Consider the following 22,163-nt stretch of genomic DNA (forward strand, 5'->3'; position numbering starts at 1 on the left):
AACAGTAGACATATCCACTTTGTTTTCATTATTATTTTGAGTATAGGGCAGGGTTACGTTTTTGTTTCAATAGTTCAGGGAGGGTTTAGGTTAAATATATTTTAATGAATGGTGGGCATTCCGTTTTAATTTAAGAGAGATCCAACTTTCTCCATGTAACGTTCACAACCTTAGTCTTTGTGTTTGTTATCACTGGAGTTGGGCTAGTTGGGACATTGAGGATCGTGAAAACCTCCTCATATTCGAACTGTCACATACAAAAAAAAACGATAAATAAATATATTGAACAAAAATATAAACACAACATGTAAAGTGTTGGTCCCATGTTCCATGAGATTAAATAAAAGATCCCCAACATTTTCCATATGCACAAAATGCTTATTTCTCTCAAATGTTGTACTCACATTTGTTTACATCCTTGTTAGTGAGCATTTCTCCTTTGCCAAGATAATCTATCTACCTGACAGGTTTGGCATATCAAGAAACTGATTAAACAGCATAATCATTACACGGGTGCACCCTGTGCTAGGGACTATAGGTTTGGAGGGAGTGTGCAATTGGCATGCTGACTGCATGAATGTCCACCAGACCTGTTGCCAGATAATTGAATGTTAATTTCTCTACCATAAGCCACCTCCATGTCATTTTAGAGAATTTGGCAGTATGTCCAACCGGCCTCACAACCGCAGACCACATGTAACCACGTCAGCCCAGGACCTCCACATCTGTCTACTTCACCTGCGGGATCATCTGAGACCAGCCACCCGGACTGCTGATGACACCGAGGAGTATTTCTGTCTGTAATAAAACCCTCTTGTGGGGAAAAAACAATTTTGAGTGGCTGGGCCTAGCTCCCCAGTGGGTGGGCCTTGCTCTGAACTGGGTGGACCTATGCCATCCCAGGCCCACCCATGGCTGCGCCCCTGCCCAGTTATGTGAAATCCATAGATTAGGGCCGAATTAATTTATTTCAATTGACTGGTTTCCTTACATGAACTATAACTCAGTAAAATTGTTGAAATTGTTGCATTTATATTTTTGTTCAGTAGTTTTCCTGTAGGATTCTGTTATTTTTTATCACTTAATGGATTTAGTAAGGCACCGGGCTTTGATCTGTATTTCATTTGAAAAAGACAACTACATATCCCTATATTATAGCGCTTAATTTTTTTTAATGAATAGTAATGTAATAATGTCACATCTTGAGGTTAGGCCTTGTTCAGATGCTTTGCACTCACTTTATCAGTCCCTATGTAAAAACCATTGACAGTAGGACTACTGGTCCAATACATAACATACCTGCAATGAAAATGTAACCAAATAAAGCGCTTAAGAGATAAACGGTCAAGTGTGAAAGCGTATAGAGATTCTCTGCCTTATTTGGTCATGGAGCATGTGTAGAGGGAGGGGCCACTCCATAATCGTCATCATCGTGCACCCACAGGAAGAACTTCATAAAATACTGTCACAAACTAGCGCCTGTAAAAGCAGAGAAATCAATTAAATAAAGAAACACATATGCAGTGAGAAGAGTCTCATTTATCGTCAGAGTTTATCGGCCAGAGAAGGAAGTCATGAGTGTAAACGGGAAGGAAAAGGTAAGAGATCGCCAGTAGCAGAGTTTTGAGTCTATTGCACTGTGGGTTTCTTAGCTAGGTAACGTTAGCTTCCCAGTAGCTGCGTTCACGTACTGTTCGGAATTAGGAAACTTGGAAATTTCAGACTTACTAATGGTTGCAGTTATACACGTCCCCGTTCCACAAATGTGTTGGTCGGGAATGTCTGCGTTTCCTAGTTCCGAATTATTTGAATGCAGCATATCTAGAGGGCTGAAAGGGTTGTCAAAATACGTTCGTTACTCAGAAAATACGGCCGGTATGTACATAAAAAAAAGTCTAAATAAACATTTACAAGCAACCGAAAAATGCACATTGTCGATACCTAACGCACATATACTGGGGCAACGTTAGCTTTAGTCTGATTCAGCAGGCTGTAATACACAATTGATTTGTAATACAGATTGAAACTACACAATATCGTGTAAATATTCCTTACAAGTCAGAATGTTGAATAAAATGACATTTCAACTTACTCTACCTGTTGGCTGTGCGGCTTGTCCTTCAGCTGCTCGATATTTGAGAGGAAATATCCACAGGAAAGTATGGTTAACCCTGACATGTCAACTTCACTACCGGTGCAATAAAATGTAGGGTAAATAATACGTTCCTATGGATATTTGGTCTCGGCCATCTGAAGGACAAACACCATGGACAACCTGTAGAGTAAGTTGAAATGTCATTTTATTCAACATTCTGGTTTGTAATAAAAATGTACACGATGTTGCAGTCATTAGTTTATCATATGTACCAATTAATTGTGTATTACAGCCTAATGAATCTGACTGTTAGCTATTTAGGTTCATCCACAGATTGAACATTTAACCACATGCTACTACGACAATACCTATATGCATTTGGTCTTATTCTGGCAATTTGACGTTTTATCAGTATTTTTACTTGCCATTATGAACAAGACCAATTTGTAAGTCGCTCTGGATAAGAGCATCTGCTAAATGACTTAAATGTAAATGTAAATGTAAGAGCTGGGCCATGCACCACTAGTTAGTACAGTTTCTCTACATTTGCATCTAACCATGTACAGTACCAGTCAAAAGTTTGCAACCACCTACTCATTCAAGGGTTTTTCTTTACTTTTTACATTGTAAAATAGTAGTGAAGGCATCAAAACTATGAAATAACACATTGAATCATGTAGTAACCCAAAAATATTTTCATTAAACAAATCAAAATAGATTTTATATTTGAGATTCTTCAAAGTAGCCACCCTTTGCCTTGATGACAGCTTTGCACACTCTTGACATTCTCTCAAACAGCTTCACCTGAAATGCTTTTCCAATAGTCTTGGAGTTCTGACAAATGCTGAGCACTTGGCAGTCCAACTCATCCCAAACCATCTTAATTGGATTGAGGTTGGGGGATTGTGGAAGCCAGGTCATCTGATGCTGCACTCCACCACTCCCCTTCTTCAAAATCAAATCAAATTTGATTTGTCACATACACATGGTTAGCAGATGTTAATGCGGGTGTAGCGAAATGCTTGTGCTTCTAGTTCCGACAATGCAGTAATAGCCAACGAGTAATCTAACCTAACAATTCCACAACTACTACCAAGGGTAAAGGGATAAAGAATATGTACATAAAGATATATGAATGAGTGATGGTACCGAACCGCATAGGCAAGATGGAGTAGATGGTATAGAGTACAGTATATACATATGAGATGAGTAATGTAGGGTATATAAACATAAAGTGGCTCGTGATACATGTATTACATAAAGACGGCAAGATGCAGCAGTTTAAATGAGTACAGTATTTATTTTATTTTACCTTTATTTTACTAGGCAAGTCAGTTAAGAACAAATTCTTATTTTCAATGACGGCCTAGGAACAATGGGTTAACTGCCTGTTCAGGAGCAGAATGACAGATTTTCCTTGTCAGCTCGGGATTCGAACTTGCAACCTTTCGGTTACTAGTCCAACGCTCTAACCACTAGGCTACCCTGCCGCCCCAGTATATACATATGAGATGAGTAATGTAGGGTATGTAAACATTATATTAAGTGGCATTGTTTAAGGTGGCTAGTGATACATTTTTACATCAATTTCCATCAAATCCAATTATTAAAGTGGCTGGAGTTGAGTCAGTATGTTGGCAGCAGCCACTCAATGTTAGTGGTGGCTGTTTAACAGTCTGATGGCCTTGAGATAGAAGCTGTTTTTCAGTCTCTCGGTCCCTGCTTTGATGATGCACCTGTACTGACCTCGCCTTCTGGATGATAGCGGGGCGAACAGGCAGTGACGCGGGTTGTTGTTGTCCTTAATGATCTTTATGGCCTTCCTGTGACATCGGGTGGTGTAGGTGTCCCGGGTGGTGTAGGTGTCCCGGGTGGTGTAGGTGTCCCGGGTGGTGTAGGTGTCCCGGGTGGTGTAGGTGTCCCGGGTGGTGTAGTTTCATCATACTGCCTGATGGTTTTTGCAACTGCACTTGAAGAAACTTTCAAAGTACTTAATGTTGGATTTCTGAATTGACTGACCTTCATGTCTTAAAGTCATGATGGACTGTCATTTGTCTTTGCTTATTCGAGACATATCGACTTGGAATTTGACCAAATAGGGATATCGTCTGTATACCCCCCTACCTTGCCACAACACAACTGATTGGCTCAAACGCATTAAGAAGGAAATAAATAATAAAAATGAACTTTTAACAAGGCTCACTTGTTAATTGAAATGCATTCCAGATGACTACCTCATGAAGCTGGTTGAGAGAATGCCAAGCTGTGGGTACTTTGAAGAATCTCAAATATAACATATATTTTGATTTAACACTTTCTTTAGGTTACTACATGATTCCATGTGTGTTATTTCATATTTTTGATGTCTTCACTATTATTCTACGATATAGAAAATGGTACAAATAAAGAAAAACCCTGGAATTAGTAGGTGTGTCCAAATGTTTGACTGGTACTGTATGTAAACGTGTGGTTGAGAGTAGCATGTTGGATGGCAGTGGGTGAAGGGAGTTACTACAGGAGTTTCAGAAATTGAAAGAAATAAAGGACCACCAGAAGGGAGGCACTCTTTATTGAGGCAAAGTGCCTCCAGATGACACGAGATGGGAAGAAGGTAGATAGCTTTTCAGGGCTACAACTGGTACCGTATATTCCATATGACCATGATATTGTGGAGAGAAGTTGGATGATCATGACAGTATTGTGCCCACTATCTGTACATCTTTGATCCAGGACCCTGGTGCCCTGAAGGAAGAGGGGAATACCCTGTTCAATGCAGGAGACATGCAGGGAGCTCTGTGCTTTTACACCAAGGCTCTCAAATTGAGCCACAGCCAGGCGGAGAGTGCAGTCCTGCACCGCAACCGCTCTGCCTGCTACCTCAAGCTAGAGGACTACACCAAGGCAGAGGCTGATGCCTCCAAAGGTGGGAGAGTGCAGAACAAACCCGTTGATGTTGTCATTCACCAATGAAAAAATAATATATACTACATTTGACAAAGTAGTGTTTCTCGCTCTCTCTCTCCAGCTCTTGATACTGACCCTGGTGATGTGAAAGCCAGGTTCCGGCGGGCACAGGCCCTGCAGAAGCTGGGTCGTCTGAACGAAGCGTTTCTGGACGCTCAGAGGTGTGCACAGATGGAGCCCACAAACAACACATTCAAGGAGATGCTCAGACTGCTGGGAGCACAGAGCCAGAAAAAGGTGACGAGCCAGCAGAGACTATGTAGTTCTGATGAAGTCTCTACAATGTACCCAGGAGGTCCAAGGCCATAATGAGGATTTATTTTCTCTCCCTTGTAGTCAGTTCAGATGTCCTCCACAGATGCTCGCGTTCAGCAGATGTTCTCTCTCCTGCTGGACCCCTCAGCACAGCCCTTGGACAGACAGAAGGTAAAACAATCACACCATACACACATAAACACTGACTACACAAAAGCGCACTCTGGCATGTTTTCAGCTTTGATGAACCTTACACCTTGTGATCTATTTCTCAATGGCAGGCTGCTCAGAACCTGGTGGTGCTGTCTCGTGAGGAGGCGGGAGCCGAGCAGATCTTCCGTAACGACGGGGTGAAGCTGATCCAAAGTCTGCTGGGCTCCAATCAGGAGGAGGTGGTCCTGTCTGCTCTCAGGACCCTGGTTGGCCTGTGTACTGGCCATCAGTCCAGAGTAAGTATTGGTCATATCTGTGTTTCTCTATATGAAACACTAGACATGATTTAAATAAAGAATCTAGCGACATTGCATTCAACCATGACCATATTCTCCAGACCATGGCCATAGTGAACGAGCTGGGCATGGAGCAGCTGTGTGGGGTAATGGGCTCTGGAGCGTCTGCTGTGTCCCTGGCTGCCTGTCACCTGCTGCAGGTGATGTTCGAGGCCCTGACAGGGGGCATGAACAGGGAGATCAGAGGGAAGGACGAGGCCATACTGCCTGGTGAGATGACATGTCTTCCGGTTACAGGTTGTGGCTTCTCGATAACACGGAGATAGAAAAGAAAGGTGACTGACTTAAATATACTTGTGTGTGTGTGTGTGTGCCGTACAGAGCCGTCTCGCGAGCTGCGCTCCATGCTGCGCCACCTGGTGGAGATGATGCCAGCGAGCAGTGTGTCCGGGCCGGGCCGAGACAGCGCCATCAACCTCCTGGTCAAACAGGTGCCCCGCAAGTCCCAGAGGAACCCAGACAACTCTCTCACACTGTGGGTCATAGACCAGGGTAAGAGACAGACTAACTTCTTCACACTGTATGGTAGAGACCAGGGTATGGTAGAAACAGAGCATGTTGTATTTTCCTCTTTGGTGGATGCAGCCATTCTGTCATGCAGATGAGGCTCACACAGTATTGTATAGTATTTTGAATCCGATGTACATGTAAATAAGTCAAGGTGTTAGATCAACCATATCTCTGTTCTCTCCTGTGCAGGGCTAAAGAAGATCCTAGAGGTAGCAGGAACGGTCCCTGAGATGTCTGAGGGACCTCCTCTCACAGACAACTCCCACATGAGCTGCTCTGTGCTCCTCAGCAAACTCTATGATGACCTGAAGAGTGATGCCGAGAGGGAGAACTTCAATAAACTCTGCGAGGAATATGTCCAGTGAGTGTTTGGTCCTGTCTTGATTTTCTAGTCTGTGTTGATTGTGATTGTGCCGCCCACCAAGGTTGCATAGTCATGTCTTGTAGGTTATTGAATTGTGAACATCTTTTTATTTTCATTGTCGGTACAAATCCAAACAATCTGCTTGTGTGTGTGAGAACTACTCTGATACCTTTACTGCTATTGTTCTGTGCAGGCATCACTTTGGCCGCCCCGGCCTGGAGAGTAAGCTGCGCGCCATTCAGACGGTGTCTGTGCTTCTGCAAGGACCCAGCGACGTGGGCAACAGGACCCTGGAGATGTCGGGTATGATGGATGCGGTCATCTCTCTGTGTGCCTCGGAGGTTGTGTGTCACCAGCAGGTGGCGGTGGAGGCTCTGATCCACGCTGCAGGCAAGGCCAAGAGGGCCTCGTTCATCACAGCCAATGGCGTGGCACTGCTCAAGGACCTCTACAAGAAGAGTGAGAACGACCAGATACGTGTTCGAGCGCTAGTGGTGAGGGTTCAGCCAATAGCTATGGAACAATACTATACAATTGTTATATTGTCTATGGTTCAGCTAAACTCCCAACACACTGGGCCAATTGTCCCATTGGAATAACAAAAAAACATTGAATAAGTAGTGACAACTGAAAAAGTATGTGTTTTACAGGGTTTGTGTAAGCTGGGCTCAGCTGGGGGGACAGATTTCAGCATGAAGCAGTTTGCTGAGGGATCCACACTGAAACTGGCCAAACAGTGCAGGAAGTATGTGACCTGTGTTTTTTTCAAAGTGTGTAACTTAAAATGTAGCTTGTTATTATAGAACCAGTCAGATGATGTACCTCTTCCTGTCCCAGGTGGCTGTGTAACGAGTCTCTCCCCCCAACGTCTCGGCGGTGGGCCATTGAGGGCCTGGCCTACCTCACCTTCGACGCTGACGTAAAGGAGGACCTAGTTGAGGACAGGAATGCCCTGCAGGCAATGTTTCAGCTAGCTAAGGTAAGCTTACCCCCCCAATATCAAAGTAAAATCAGCCAATATGATTGTTACATCGTGACTTTTTATATCATGAGGCTATATGTTCCTCCCAGCCTCCCTTAGAGATGTAATGATAACTAGTCATTTGATGTGATGTCTGATGGCGGTGTATTGTGTCCCTACAGTCAGAGGATAAGACTGTACTGTTTGCAGTGGGCTCTACTCTGGTGAACTGTACTAACAGCTATGATGTGGACAAGCCTGACCCTCAGATGGTGGAGCTGGCCAAGTATGCTAAACAGCACGTACCAGAGGAACATCCCAAGGTACTTCACTGTGTGTGTCAGGGCCGTGTTACCCAAGGTACTTCTAGACATCCAAACCTCACTAATCACTGGGTCTCGACTAGAGGTGTAATGGTACACGTATTAGTACCAAACCGGTCAGTACTGGGACCTCGGTTCAGTTCGCACTGTGAACCCGAATGAATACATTACAACAGATAAAAACACTAGGCCTATAGGCTATGTCTCATGAGTAAATCTGAGCTGGAAAACATTTTAAGGATATTAAAACAGAGCCAATGGGAAAAAATGAAATTTTAATTGCCGCATTTCAAACTGTCCTTTTGTGAGGTGCACCCGGGAGCTATTTCTCCGGTGGGGTCAATAAACCAGAATTGGAGGATCCTCCATCATCGTTTAAATCTCCAGTTTATTCAAATTTTGGCTTCCCAGTAGATTACAACAACGATGGACAGAGAGTTGTGGATATAACGTGAACGATCCTCCAACTGGTGATTACTAGTGGGAAAGTCGTTTATCATCCTGAGCACCCACTTCTTCCATATGGTGACCTCTGATGTCACGAACTAAGGAAATTGTCCTATAACAGCATTTTCGGCAGTTAAATGTTACAAAATATTATTTAGAAAAAACAATCTAATGTGGTTTTTGAATTCAAACTTTGTTTAAACATAATAGCTGTACTTTTTAGTTCATGGTTGACGTCGCATTAGAGTTCAAATCACATGAATGACTCCAACTGGTATTTACGACTTCACAACTGGTAAATTCCCACCTCCTACATGGTTACAAACGCAGCAGCAGTGTAAACTTTAGAGGCCCAACATAACAATCCTGTCACAACAGACCATGCCAGGAACATTATGAATGGCATTTTATTTTCCTCTTGTACTGAAACTGAATCGACCAGTGATATGTACCGAAGCGTGGGTTTGGTGAACCGTTACACCCCAAGTCTCGACACGGAATATTCCTCTAATTAGGTTATTTTATCAGCTCTTGTCCCAGATTCTATTATATTACTTAAACATTTTAAACCAATAAGTCCCATTGAGGTCAAAGACATCCTTTATTAAGAGAGAACTGGCCAATAGAGTAACTGACCAAGATAGCGAAGAGATTGCCCCACTGACTGTCTGTTTCAGGACGCTCACTCGTTTGTGGAGAAGAGGTTGATGAAGCTGCTGGAGGCAGGTGTGGTGTCTGCTCTGGTGTGCATGGGGAAACAGGAGAGTCCCGCCCTTACTGAGACCTGCAGGGAGTGCATCGCCAGGTTTGTCTGTCTTATCTTCCCTGGCTCTAGCCTAATAATACTCTTTCCTCTTTACAATGCAGTCTTTTCCCCCTGTGTGTATCTTTCTCTGCAGGGTGTTCTTGGCTCTGGTGGAGAGGCAGGAGGACAGGGGCACAGTGGTGGCACAGGGTGGAGGAAAGGTGAGACCATCCTCACGTCAGTTATGTCTAAACACACCACCTTTCTTACTTGATTTAATTGACCAGTAAAATGCATTTAATGATGCTGTCTTGCCAGGCCCTTCTCCCTCTGGTGTCTGAGAGTACTGATGTCGGGAAGACCAAGGCAGCACAGGCCCTTGCCAAGATCACCATCACATCCAACCCAGAGATAGCCTTCCCTGGGGAGAGAGTGAGATAACCGCCCTATCCTGCTCCACTGATGAGAAATAAATATGTTTGTGTGAAGATCTAGTAATAAGATATTGCTGAGCCTGTTCAGATTTCAATCATTGGTGGTGCTCTCATGTAAACTCCCTGATTCCTTTCTCGTGTGTGTGTGTGTGTGTAGATCTATGAGGTGGTGCGTCCCCTGGTCAGTCTTCTCACCCTGGACTGCACCCTGCTGCAGAACTTCGAGTCTCTCATGGCCCTCACCAACCTGGCTGGTATCAGCGAGCGGCTCAGACAGAAGATAATCAAGGAGAAAGCTGTACCCAAGGTAGAGGGTTACATGTTTGAGGAGCACGAGCTGGTCCGCGCTGCAGCCACAGAGTGCATGTGTAACCTGGTCCTGAGCACTGAGGTGCAGCAGCTCTACGTGGCCACGGGGAATGACCGTCTGAAGCTGCTGGTGCTCTACAGTGGAGAGGAAGATGAGAGGCTGAGGAAAGCTGCAGCTGGAACCCTGGCCATGCTGACTGCAGAGCAGCCTGAGCTGTGTGCCCGCATCCCTGGAACGGTGATGAATCCTCCCTCAAGATATATATATATACACACACATAGGTTAAATTGAATATACTGTACCAGACAACTTTCCTTTACTATTTCTGTCCAGAGTTTGTCTTTACTTCCCTCACTCTGATTCCAGACCAGTCACTGGCTAGAGATCCTTCAGGCCCTGTTGCTTAGTGACAGCTTGGAGCTGCGTCACCGTGGAGTGGTGGTCATGCTGAATCTAATGCAGGCGGAGAAGAGCCTGGCCGAGACGCTGATGGAGAGCGAGGCGCTGGAGATCCTCTCCGTCCTGGCTAAATCCACAGAGCAGAGCTCCATCTCCAGAGCAGCACAGCACTGCCTGGATAAAGCCATTGAGTACGGCATCATCAAGAAGCCAGAGGAAGGGGGAGAAGGAAATGAGCCCTGAGGACAGTATGGAAGTGTGTGTGTGTGTGTGTGTGATGCTACAGGAGAAAAGACCTAAGATGATTGTTCCACTGCTGTTCTGTGTGAGGTGTGTTTAGTAGAATAGGAGGCAAGCAGTTTTGGTGTTTGAGGGCAGTAGGCTTTGCTGGTTTCAGTTTGAGGGCTGATATGCTTTACAAACATTAAGGTATGTGCAACAATCTGAGAGCTGGAGTTGGTGAATGTTCATAATGAATCTTGAAGAAAGGAAAAAAACCCGCACTCACCTAAATATTATGTTTTAATCAAAAGAATTAGCAGCCTTTTCCTTCAAGTATATGCCTTTTGAAACTGCCACCCAAAGACCTTTTGTCTCTACAAACATTTGAGCACACCAATCTCTTTCAATCATAACAGATCTCCCAGTCCTGGGCTAAAGAGGACACATTATACATGCTTCAACTTATGTGCCACCTTCCACTCATGGATGATTCTGTTTGATGCTAGAGGCACAATGCATAGCCAACAAGAGTAGCACAACTTAAACAACCAAATATAGTACTTCATGCATTCATCACAAGTCATTCCTTTATCTTGCTGTACTTGTCTATTGACTTTTATATTCCAATACATGTTTTTCCTTAATGTTTGCATCACAATATTTATGTTATGATTTACTTGCACCTTATATGGATCATTGTTTTTATTTGCCTTTTCTTTTTCATCTACATTTCCAATGTCTTGGTTGTTTTTAAACAACCATCATGACCCAGTTAGAAGGCTGGCAGACAAAAACTGTTGCTATGTAAAGTCCGTGATTATTCATGAACTAATCCATTGTGTCAAATGTTTTCATCACTAAAGACTGCATCGAGACCACTAAGGTATGAGACATGTTTGCCCATTGTTTTCAAGGTCATCTACTCATGTTCACATATGCTGATTCACGGATCTTCTATATCTGGGTTTATTTTTTTATTTTATTTAACCAGGTAGGCCAGTTGAAAACAAGTTCTCATTTACAACTGCGACCTGGCCAAGATGAAGCAAAGCAGTGCGACAAGAGTTACACATGGGATAAACAAATCTACAGTTAATAACATAATAGAAAGATATATGTACAGTGTGTGTGTGCAACTGTAGTAAGATTAGGGAGGTGTGGCAAAATAATTACAATTTAGCATTAAACCTGGAGTGATAGATGTGCAGATGATGATGTGCAAGTAGAGATTCTAGGGTGCAAAAATAAGTAACAACTTGGGGAATGAGGTAGTTGGGTGGGCTATTTACAGATGCAGTGTTCGGTAAACTGCTATGACAGCTGATGCTTAAATTTAGTGAGGGAGATGTAAGTCTCCAGCTTCATTGATATTTGCAATTCGTTCCAGTCATTGGCATGAATTGGACCAACATCACATGCGCACAGACCTCGTGATGTTATCCAAAAACATGGCAGATATTGGATGAATATAAAATATCTTTGGTTGCGAGTGTGATGGAATAAAATCTGCCTCAGCAATTTTATGGGGGAATAATTCAATGGATGCTTTGTGCACAAAGGTGATGACTAAAGGGTCTTGGTTTTCAAATCTGACTTCTCTATGTGGCCGTCAATGAAAATTGTATTTCTGGGCCGGGCGTTAGTTAAACTGAAGTACTGAAGCAAATGTGTAGGAGCAGTCGAAATCGTGCTTCTAGACCCGAACCCTGGCCCATTTTTCTAGACCAGAGAAAGAGGCCCAACAGCGGAAAATATTTCTCCCTCCAGCAGGTGGCGTTTTTTTCATTGTTTCGAATGGAGTTCAATGAGTGTCGAATTTCGTGAACCAAAAATGATTATTTGGTACGTGAGGTTTAGTTGATCGAATATACATTTCGTAATGCTTAAGTTATGAGTGTACTGATATAAGTAGGACATGTGACATCCCGAAAACGTTTAGAGTTCTCCAGATGGCTTTGCATATTCATGGTACGACGCTAGAAGCATTGCATGTTTAACAAATGTGCTCATTTTTAACAAATGGGAAACAAGTATATAGAAATAATATACAAAGGACATTAAACCCATTACATGAATACAATAACAAAAAAAATATGCAACGCTGTTTCTGGGTGGTCATTAGAAAAAAATATATAAACTTCATATAGTGGTAGGCATGATAATATTTATGAATACTTGTTAATAACTAGGTGTGTGTGGCAACATCCAAACTTTTTTTTCCCCCAACAGACATCAATAAAACCATTCCAATAAGGCATGACATAAGGTATAGTATACAACATCCTGTTGAAACAAGGCTCTTATAGCTCTATTGTTGAATGGACTAAAATAAAAACAAAACTTTCCTATTACTGGGTCAACAGGGTTAATTGTAGGTATGTTCTGAGGGTTATGTCACATTCCTGAATAATAAAGTAACACCAGAGGGAATGGCATCTAAAACAATTGCAAAATATTTAGGTTTTACAGGGTCCAGAGCATCAGATACACGGGCTACATATAGAGGGGCGCTGTTTCGCTCGCTCGCTCAGATGCTTTCTCTGATGAAGGCAAGATGCAACCATTTCAATTATTTTACTGGGTTACAGTTTATATAACAGGGCATCAGTCAGTTGAAATAAATTCATTAGGCCCTAATCTATGAATTTCACATGACTGGGAATACAGATCTCAAATTTGATTTGTCACATGCGCCAAATACAAAAGATGTTGACCTTATGTAACGGATGTGAAACGGCTAGCTTAGTTAGCGGTGTGCGCTAAATAGCGTTTCAATCGGTTACGTCACTTGCTCTGAGACCTTGAAGTAGTGGTTTCCCTTGCTCTGCAAGAGCTGCGGCTTTTGTGGAGCGATGGGTAACGATGCTTCGTGGGTGACTGTTGTTGATGTGTGCAGAAGGTCCCTGGTTCGCGCGAGGAGACGGTTTCAAATTATACTGTTACACTTACAGTGAAATGCTTACTTACAAGCTCTTAATCAACAAAGAAGTTAAGAAAAATAAGTATTAAGTTAAAAAAAGAATTGAAGAGCAGCAGTAAAATAAGTTGCAATGCTATATACAGGGGTTACCGGTACAGAGTCAATGTGCGGGTAGAACATTGGCTAATAGGACTGATGGTAAAGGTAGATTACCCACTTGCTGTCCGATCCTTACAAGGCACCCCGACCTACGTCCCTGATATCTCGGTCTTTCTCCTGCGAAGGACGGGGATGAGGGCCTTGTCAGGTGTTTTAAGTAAATCCTTTGCGTCCGACTCATTAAATATTTTGTTTTATTCCAGTACGAGTTGAGTAATCGCTGACCTGATATCTAGAAACTATTTTTTGTCATAAGAGACGGTGGCAGAAACATTATGTACAAAATAAGATACAAATAACACGAACATACAATAGCACAACTGGCTAGGAGACCACAGATAACTTGTTTTCAAGGTAGGGGTGTGGATCAGAAAACCAGTCAGTATCTAGTGTGACCACCATTTCCCTAATGCAGCATTACACAACATCTCCTTCGCATAGAGTTGATCAGGCCGTTTTTTTTGGCCTGTGGAATGTTATCCTACTCTTCTTCTATGGCTGTGCGAAGTTGCTGGATATTGGTGGGAACTGTAACACACTGTTGTACACATCCATCCAGAGCATCCCAAACATGCTCAGTGGTTGACATGTCTGGTAAGCATGCAGGCCATGGAAGAACTGGGACATTTTCAGCTCCCAGGAATTGTGTACAGATCCTTGCGACGTGGGGCTGTGCATTATCATGCTGAAACATGATGGCGGCAGATGAATGGCATGACAATCGGCCTCAGGATCTCATCACGGTATCTCTGTGTATTTAAATTGCCATCGATAAAATGCTATTCTGTTCATTGTATGTAACTTATGCCTGCCCATACCATAACCCCACCATGGGGCACTCTGTCCACAATGTTGACATCAGCAAACCGCTCGCTCACATATCTACCCGGGACAGTTGAAAAACGGGATTCATCCATGAAGAGCACACTTCTCCAAAGTGCCAGTGGCCATCAAAAGTGAGCATTTGCCCACTGAAGTCATTTAACAGCGAACTGTAGTCAGGTCAAGACCCTGGTGAGGATGATGAGCAAGCAGATGAGCTTCCCTGAGACGGTTTCTGACAGTTTGCACAGAAATTATTCGGTTGTGCAAACCCACAATTATCAGCTTTCCAGGTGGCTGGTCTCAAGACAGTCCCACAGGTGAAGTAGCTTGATGTGGAGGTCCTGGGCTGCTGTGGCCACACGTGGTCTGCAGTTGTGAGGCCGGTTGGAAGTATTGCCAAATTATCTAAAATGATGTTGAGGCAGATTACGGTAGAGACGTTATCATTCAATTATCTAGCAACAGCTCGAGTGGACATTCCTGCAGTCAGTATGCCAAATGTATGATCCCTCAACTTGTGACAAAACTGCACAAGTGGCCTTTTATTCTCTCCAGTACAAGGTGCACCTGTGTAATAATCATTCTGTTTAAATCAGCTTCTTGATATGCCACACCTGCCAGGTGGAAGAATTATCTTGACAAATGAGAAATGCTCACTTACAGGGATGTAAACACATTTGTGCCCACAATTTGAGAGAAATACACTTTTTGTGCCTATGGAACATTTATAGGGTCTTATTTCGGCTCATGAATCATGGGACAAACATTTTGCAGGTTGTGTTTATATTTTTGTTCAGTGTAGAACATATATTATTTATGTTGTCTACCTGGACTGCTGTATGCTGTTTAGGTGGTGACAGCACATGTGAAGATCAAGAGGTGATCAGCAACGAGGTGTTCATCCACCAGGGTCACTCATTCATGTGAGGTCAGCAGGATCAGCTGTGGGTCGCGCCACACTGCGGCAGTCACAAGTAAGAGCCCTTCACATCAGCGTCCTCAAACTGCTAATTTAGAAATATAACATATTATATTCAAATGTATTTTTCTGGTACGGGTGATCGCTACACTTGCGGCTGGGGTAAGCTTAAAAAATATTAATGATTAGAAAATGTCACCTGTTCTTGGTGGCTTCGAGTAGGTCTAAGCATTGCATAAAGTCATTATGAATTCCAAAGCGCAATACATATCCAGGAATGGAAAGACATGGCCTTTCCTCATAACCACAGCTACAAGCTCTGCTTGTATCACTGTTTCAGCTGAATATGGCCAGCTGGGACAGGGGACTATGAGCAGCTCAGACGAGTCAAGATGAGTAGAGTTCTTCAAGAACCAGGGGCTGCGTGTGGTGGATGTAGTGTTTGGGCCATGGAACACTTTTGTTTCTGTTATCAAAGAGGACCCCTCTCCATCCTGACACATATCCTTTATAACTAAGGACTACATGGAATGGAAAAACTGTCTGTAGGAGTTGAGCACTAAGGACAGTGCATATTTTAATTGACTAGATTAGGGCTTTTTACAACCCTGTTACTGGAGCGACCGCCCTGCAGCTTTTCAGTCCAACCCTAATCTATCGCACTGGATTCTAATGATTAGCTGGTTGATAAACTGAATCACGTTAGTTACAGTATAACTAGGGTTGGAGTGAACATACAAGAGGGTAGCTCTCCAGGAACAGGGTTAGAGAGCCCTGGACTAGAATTTCATGGTTATTTAAAATATTCATGGTTATTTTGATGACAGATTTACCCCTTTTACCAAAGAGCACCTTCAATCTACCAAAATGTACTATTGTGTACCTTTACTAGCACTTCCCTTCCTCCTCTCTCTTCTATTCATGGTTATTTGTTCAGATAAATTAAAAATAAAAATAAATGACAAAATCAGTGACTAAGACTTGATTACTTTTATTCTAGATATTTAGATTGAAAAAACACAGTTAGAGGGCTCTTATCGCATATACATTATGTAAAAATACATTATCAAACATAATAGAAAATATTAATCTACAAAGAATTTAAGGCAAAATCAAAAAATATATATTATTACAATGGAGAAGAAAAAAAAGGTCTTCTGAGTATTAATAGGACAGAGAATCCAAGGCATCCATATCCTGGCATCTTATTTGTCGACTTCACAGAACAATCTTAAAAGAACTAGAGAACAACACAGAGCATTAGAGGGAGGCTCATAGGTGCAATGAAGAAATTATGAAGAGTATTCTAATCAGATTTGTACTGACCTGACAAAATCTGGTGACCTTGAGATGACGTGTTGGAACTCTGACAGATTCACAGTTCCATCTTTGTCTATATCAGACTCTTCAAGAATCTGCAATATTGTAAATAAGTATTTGTTTTAGCCTTGGAGACTGCAAACGGAGACCTGAAAGGTAGACTCAGTGAGAGGACCATAGATCATACTCAGCAATGCAATTTCCTGCGTTGAGACAGTATTCAAATTTGCCACAGCTTCCCAGTTTATGGTCTCCCCTGAGGCAGTGCCACATTGGAAAGAACCAGGCAATAGTGGCCTTAATCTGTTAACTCACATTGCTGATGAGCTGCCTCATCTCTTCAGTGGTAAGCCTTGTGTCATCTGTCTCACCAGTCAGACAGTTCACCAGCTTCTCCAGGTCCCCACCATCCAGAGTGCCATCATCATCAAAGTCTGAACAGACAAAACAATACCAACACAACATTTTCACCAGCCCCCCAAACAACAATGAATACACTACATACATATACAGGCCTAAGAATGTCTCAATTGTATTACCAAAAATGCGGAATGCGTAGTGGGACTTGATTTCCAGTGTAGCTGAATCACTGAAGGCACTCAAGAGATCAAGGAAGTCCTCAAAGGTGAGACTTCCATCTTTCATATCAGATGTTGAGAATACGTGACAGATCCTTTTTCTGAAAGGGTTGGACTAAAGGGTGGGGACAGAACATAAACATTAAGTCCAATGCTGACATCTGTCTCTGTCAAATCACTTCTGGGCAAACAATAAGTACCTTACTGTTTTAAATTCAAATGGCCAAAAATATTTTCTTAGCAAAGAGAAATCTCTCAAGCAAGAATTTTGCTAGGACTGTCAGGGTGGTCTGAGTGGGGAGGGTAAAACTACTAACTAATTTACTGCTTGGTGAGGTCACCATGGAAAGGCCAACACTCCATCCCACCAAAAAAGGCTGACATTTCAGGCAGTCTTTTCAAACAACTTACACTAAAAAGGCATTATCACTATCACAATATCATCCCAACCTCAGTATGGAAATATATATAAAACACAGGAAAACCACATTGTTCCTTGAGAAGGGCCAGTGCAGTCAAAAGTAAATCAAACATTTGTTACAATGTTTTTTAACTAAAAATAATTTGCTCGCTGTATTAGTAATTTAGTATAATTTTAATTGCAATCTTGTCACCTTGAGTTCTGGCAGTGAAAGGACTTTCTCCATGGGCACTCGCGGGGTGGGGATGTTTCTGTCCTCTTTGGAGAGGAGTTCACTGAATCTCTTGTGTGCCCTAAAAAAAACATGCATCACAACCTCCACTCTGCCTGTATGGATGTTGATTGCTCAACAAGTCTCTTTCGCAATAGATTTACAATGACAAACCTTTCCAACCCAGTTCAAACAGTTACAGTAAATTAATATTGCCTGTCAAACTTCCTTGTAAATTAGACTTTAGTACTTTGCGTAAGTAAGGATTAAAGTTAAGTTGACAAGGAAGTTTGTCACTGGCAAGATGGAGCCTATATATTTACTATATGATCAAAAAGGATATTGACAACAATAGCATCTGCGAATTGAAATAATGGGGAAAAACGCTAGTTACTTACAGAATAATTTCTTGCTTTGTAAGAAACGTCAGCTCCTGGAGGGGAAGAGTTGGTGCATTATTTTCAAATACACCACACATTCCAAATTGATATAATTATGCCTCAACTTCTTGCTTTTATCAGTGTCGTGTCACTTGCAATACGCTCAATAAGTTGTCCTACCAACAACGTCATCAAAAACTGACAATACACTTGAGAATTAATTTAAGGCAATTAATTCAAGCTGAACAGCGACTCTTTATGAGGACATAAACGATATAACGAACTAGTTGGCTAAAAACAACTTGGTTAGTTTTTAGATATCGCGTTAACTAGCTTGCTAATAAGTAAGCTATTTGTTAACCTAACCACGTTACCAGAAAGTACAATGACCAACAACTTGTGGTGTAACGTTACATTGGCTAGATAGCTGTCTTATTTCACCTGATATTCTGAGAGCAGATCCTTCCTTAATTGACTTGCTGTTGTTCCCATGTTTTTGTTTTTTTCTTCTGTTTGTTATTAGCTAGCCAACTTCAGAGAAAGAACACTTTCTGCTTCGATAACTTTCCGAAGCAGCTGGCCACTTCCCTTTTCTGAATCGACGAAATATACCATAGTAACAAGATTTGCATATTGCACGCCAACACACCGCCAGATGGCGATCACGTGCCTCAAATCGCTGACGCAGGAAGAAAAGCAGAGCGAAGATGGATCCTATCCACATTGACTTACAGTTTACGTATTTTTTCCTTCAATTATTTGTATAAATCCTGAATAAATACAGGTCATTGACACTTTTCTACTATTACGTGGAAAACTTTTATTAAAAAAATTCAGAAATGCTGAGATCCGGAAGTACTTTTTAGTGTTGTTGCGGAGACTGATAAAATATGCCATGTTTTTAGTTGCTTCCTGTTAGTTGTGGTAAATAACGTGGTTAAACTACTTATAGATTAGCGGTTATGTATCGATTTTTACATAAACTCAACAGAAATGTAATTTATTTTCTACGCTGCTGATTCAGATAACAGTGCGTTAGCTACATGCTATTTAACTTGAGATAAGACTCGGCGTTGTCACTCCATGCCATTCATCTCATTGTTGAAACGAGATACATCGTGCCACGTAACGTCTGGGTAGCAACCGGTGCTAATATTTACTGCAGACCAATGGAGGACGGCAAATCGCCAACACGTTTCGTCTACTGTAACCGAGATTTTGCTGACCATGTTTGCTGGTCTGGATGTGGTGACCGAACTGCCTCGATGTCTAAATTTGACACGACAATTCAAGCCGGATGGACTGACAGGATGGAGAGGGGGCTGTTCCGTTATCACCTGGGCGACTTGGAGACAAGAATTTTACCTGGGCCGGCTCGGTATGTGGCCCAACTGAATATTCAAAGAGGGATAGAGCGAAGACAGCCTCAGGAAATATTAAGCATCAAACAAAACTTTGACACCAAGCAGTTCAACTTCAACAAAATCAATCCAGAGGAAGTCATTTTTGAGATGAGTAAGCAAATTGAACCTACGTCGCAACCCAAAGGTGGGGGCCCCTGTAAAGAAAATGGACACCCATGTGATGAACTCTGTAGAATTATGGTGATGGTCAATGTTAGCCCATTGGAATTTGGTCACTGTTTATTAGTTCCAGAGCCCACCCAGTGTTCACCACAGGTCCTGACCCCCGCTGCCATCCAAATCGGAATCGAATCTGTGCTGCTGAGTTCTGACCCGGGCTTCCGGGTGGGATTCAATAGTCTTGGTGCGTTTGCATCAGTCAATCATCTCCACCTTCATGGATACTACATGAAGCAGGAGCTAAACTTAGAAACTGCTTCAACCCAACCCTTAGTGCCAGAAAAGGGATTTTACCGTCTGAGAGACTTCCCCATCGGCTTTATGTTCTACGCTGAAATGGATGACCTTGAGAAAGTTGTCTGTGCCATTAGTCAGGTCACAAACTCATTGGTGGAGAGGAACAAGGCACACAACCTGTTTTTCACTCGAGGCTGCCCACCTGGGAAGTCTGATGTGCGTGCCAGGCGTGGTGTGCGCATTGTCGTGTGGCCTAGGAGGTCCTGCTTTGGTGCCAAAGATGAATCTGCCTTCAATGTGGCTCTGTGTGAGCTGGCTGGACATTTACCATTCAAGAACAGACATGACTTTGAACACAGCACTGAAAAAGATGTGATGGCCATCATTCAGAGGTATCTGCTGCCTGACCAACAGTTTCTTCAGTTGGAACAGCAACTTACTGCACATTTACAGAAAGACATTTAAGCCTGATTTACCTGGAAGTGAACAATTGGGTTTATTATATTTCATGGGCATTCAAATATAACTCAACAAGTCTCAACTGAATAAAACATACTTGAAATCGTAGTTTAAAACAAATCATTTTTCAGATGTATTACCACAAACACTGGCGTAATGCAGTTTCTCTGTTTTTAGAATGTACAACTGTCCTGTATAGGATACCTGAACCTGCATGACAAGAGCGGTCCTCCGAACCCAAATAATATGCGCCTTTGTGCATACATTTATTTTGTCCCCCCACACCAAACTCGATCACGACACGCAGGTTAAAATATCAAAACAAAACTCTGAACCAATTACATTAATTTGGGGACAGGTTGAAAAGCATTAAACCTTATATGGCAATTTTTGCTAGCTAGCTAGCCAATTTGTCCTATTTTGCTAGCTTGCTGTTGCTAGCTCATTTGTCCAGGGATATAAACATTGCGTTGTTATTTTACCAGAAATGCACAAGGTCCTCTACTCCGCCAATTAATCTCCACATAAAGCGGTCAACCAAATCATTTCTAGTCATCTTCCAGGCTTTTTCTTCTCTTGACTTTATATTGCGATGGGCAACTTTCATAAATTAGGTGCATTACCGCCACTGACCTCGTTCGTCTTTGTCACCCACGTGGGTGGGTACCTGCTTCTATAAACCAATGAGGAGATGGGAGAGTCAGGACTTGCAGCGTGATATGCGACACAAATAGAACTGACTTCTATTTTAGCCCTTGGCAACGCAGGTGATAATTGAATAATATAGATTTCTAAATGTATTTTGCAACGCGAGGCAAGCGGTGTGGTCAGCCTGTTAGCTTCCAAGTACATATGGAAATGAAAAAGGTTTATGTATTAATGGCTTTTGAGGGTTACTGTCAATGATTTATTACTTTTAATATTTTTTTACATCCATGACAGGCGCACAGGTATGTCAGTGAGCATAATTAGCTTACTTCCTTTCCTCTCCACCATATTAGAATAACTTCACAAACAATTTTAGGCCTCACAGGTTGCAAGTTACTCCTCTCATCCAGCATTAGGACTACACTGATCTAGGTGAGAAACCAGGGGAGGACCATCCTCAGTGAGTTTCATAAAAATTGTGAAACATTAAAAGTTATCCTTTTTAGATACAACTACTAAATATAGTCACAGGTCACCAAATAGTTGATGAAAACATTGTTTTTCAAGGAAGATCTACAGTAGCCTCAGCAGCACTGTAGGGCAGCACCATGGTGTAGCTGTAGGACAGCTAGCTTCTATCCTCCTGGGTACATTGACTTCAATACAAAACCTAGGAGGCTCATGGTTCTCACCCACTTCCATAGATTACACAGTAATTGTGACAATTTCCAGAGGACATCCTCTTACCTATCAGAGCTCTTGCAGCATGAACTGACATGTTGTCCACCCAATCAATGGATCAGAGAATGAATCTAGCACTGAAAGCATAAGGTACAGCTAGCTAGCGCTGTAGTGCATAAATCTGGTGAGTAGTTGACTCAAAGAGAAAGACAATAGTTGAACATTTTTGAACAAATTAATTTCTTCCAAAATTGAGAAGCGAGAGAGCTAGCTATTTTAGGTTG

The 22,163-nt window shown here is 42.3% G+C and overlaps 3 protein-coding genes across 3 annotated transcripts; 2 read left to right on the top strand and 1 right to left on the bottom strand.

Annotated features, from left to right (window-relative positions):
* Positions 1–1,422: 1,422 nt before the first annotated feature.
* LOC124002217 (protein unc-45 homolog A-like) lies at positions 1,423–11,424 on the top strand. The gene is made up of 17 exons (XM_046309570.1): positions 1,423–1,598; positions 4,826–5,018; positions 5,121–5,296; positions 5,396–5,485; positions 5,596–5,763; positions 5,865–6,033; positions 6,145–6,315; positions 6,523–6,694; positions 6,891–7,191; positions 7,348–7,442; positions 7,535–7,676; positions 7,841–7,981; positions 9,106–9,233; positions 9,328–9,394; positions 9,492–9,605; positions 9,765–10,154; positions 10,284–11,424. Exons 1-17 carry the CDS (start codon positions 1,575–1,577, stop codon positions 10,557–10,559), a joined length of 2,817 nt encoding a protein of 938 aa, XP_046165526.1. The 5' UTR covers positions 1,423–1,574; the 3' UTR covers positions 10,560–11,424.
* A 4,912-nt stretch (positions 11,425–16,336) lies between these two features.
* Positions 16,337–18,884, bottom strand: LOC124002230 (calcium and integrin-binding protein 1-like). Its single transcript, XM_046309596.1, has 7 exons — positions 18,713–18,884; positions 18,290–18,324; positions 17,874–17,973; positions 17,221–17,374; positions 16,997–17,115; positions 16,688–16,776; positions 16,337–16,601 (listed from the first exon to the last, which is right to left on the bottom strand). The coding sequence occupies exons 1-7, from the start codon at positions 18,761–18,763 to the stop codon at positions 16,580–16,582; spliced, it is 570 nt and encodes a 189-aa protein (XP_046165552.1). The 5' UTR covers positions 18,764–18,884; the 3' UTR covers positions 16,337–16,579.
* Positions 18,885–18,937: 53 nt separating this feature from the next.
* Positions 18,938–20,658, top strand: gdpgp1 (GDP-D-glucose phosphorylase 1). Its single transcript, XM_046309584.1, has one exon. It carries the CDS (start codon positions 19,441–19,443, stop codon positions 20,554–20,556), a length of 1,116 nt encoding a protein of 371 aa, XP_046165540.1. The 5' UTR covers positions 18,938–19,440; the 3' UTR covers positions 20,557–20,658.
* The last annotated feature ends 1,505 nt before the right edge of the window (positions 20,659–22,163 follow it).

Source organism: Oncorhynchus gorbuscha, linkage group LG02 (assembly GCF_021184085.1).
Source record: "Oncorhynchus gorbuscha isolate QuinsamMale2020 ecotype Even-year linkage group LG02, OgorEven_v1.0, whole genome shotgun sequence".
Lineage (NCBI taxonomy): Eukaryota > Metazoa > Chordata > Actinopteri > Salmoniformes > Salmonidae > Oncorhynchus > Oncorhynchus gorbuscha.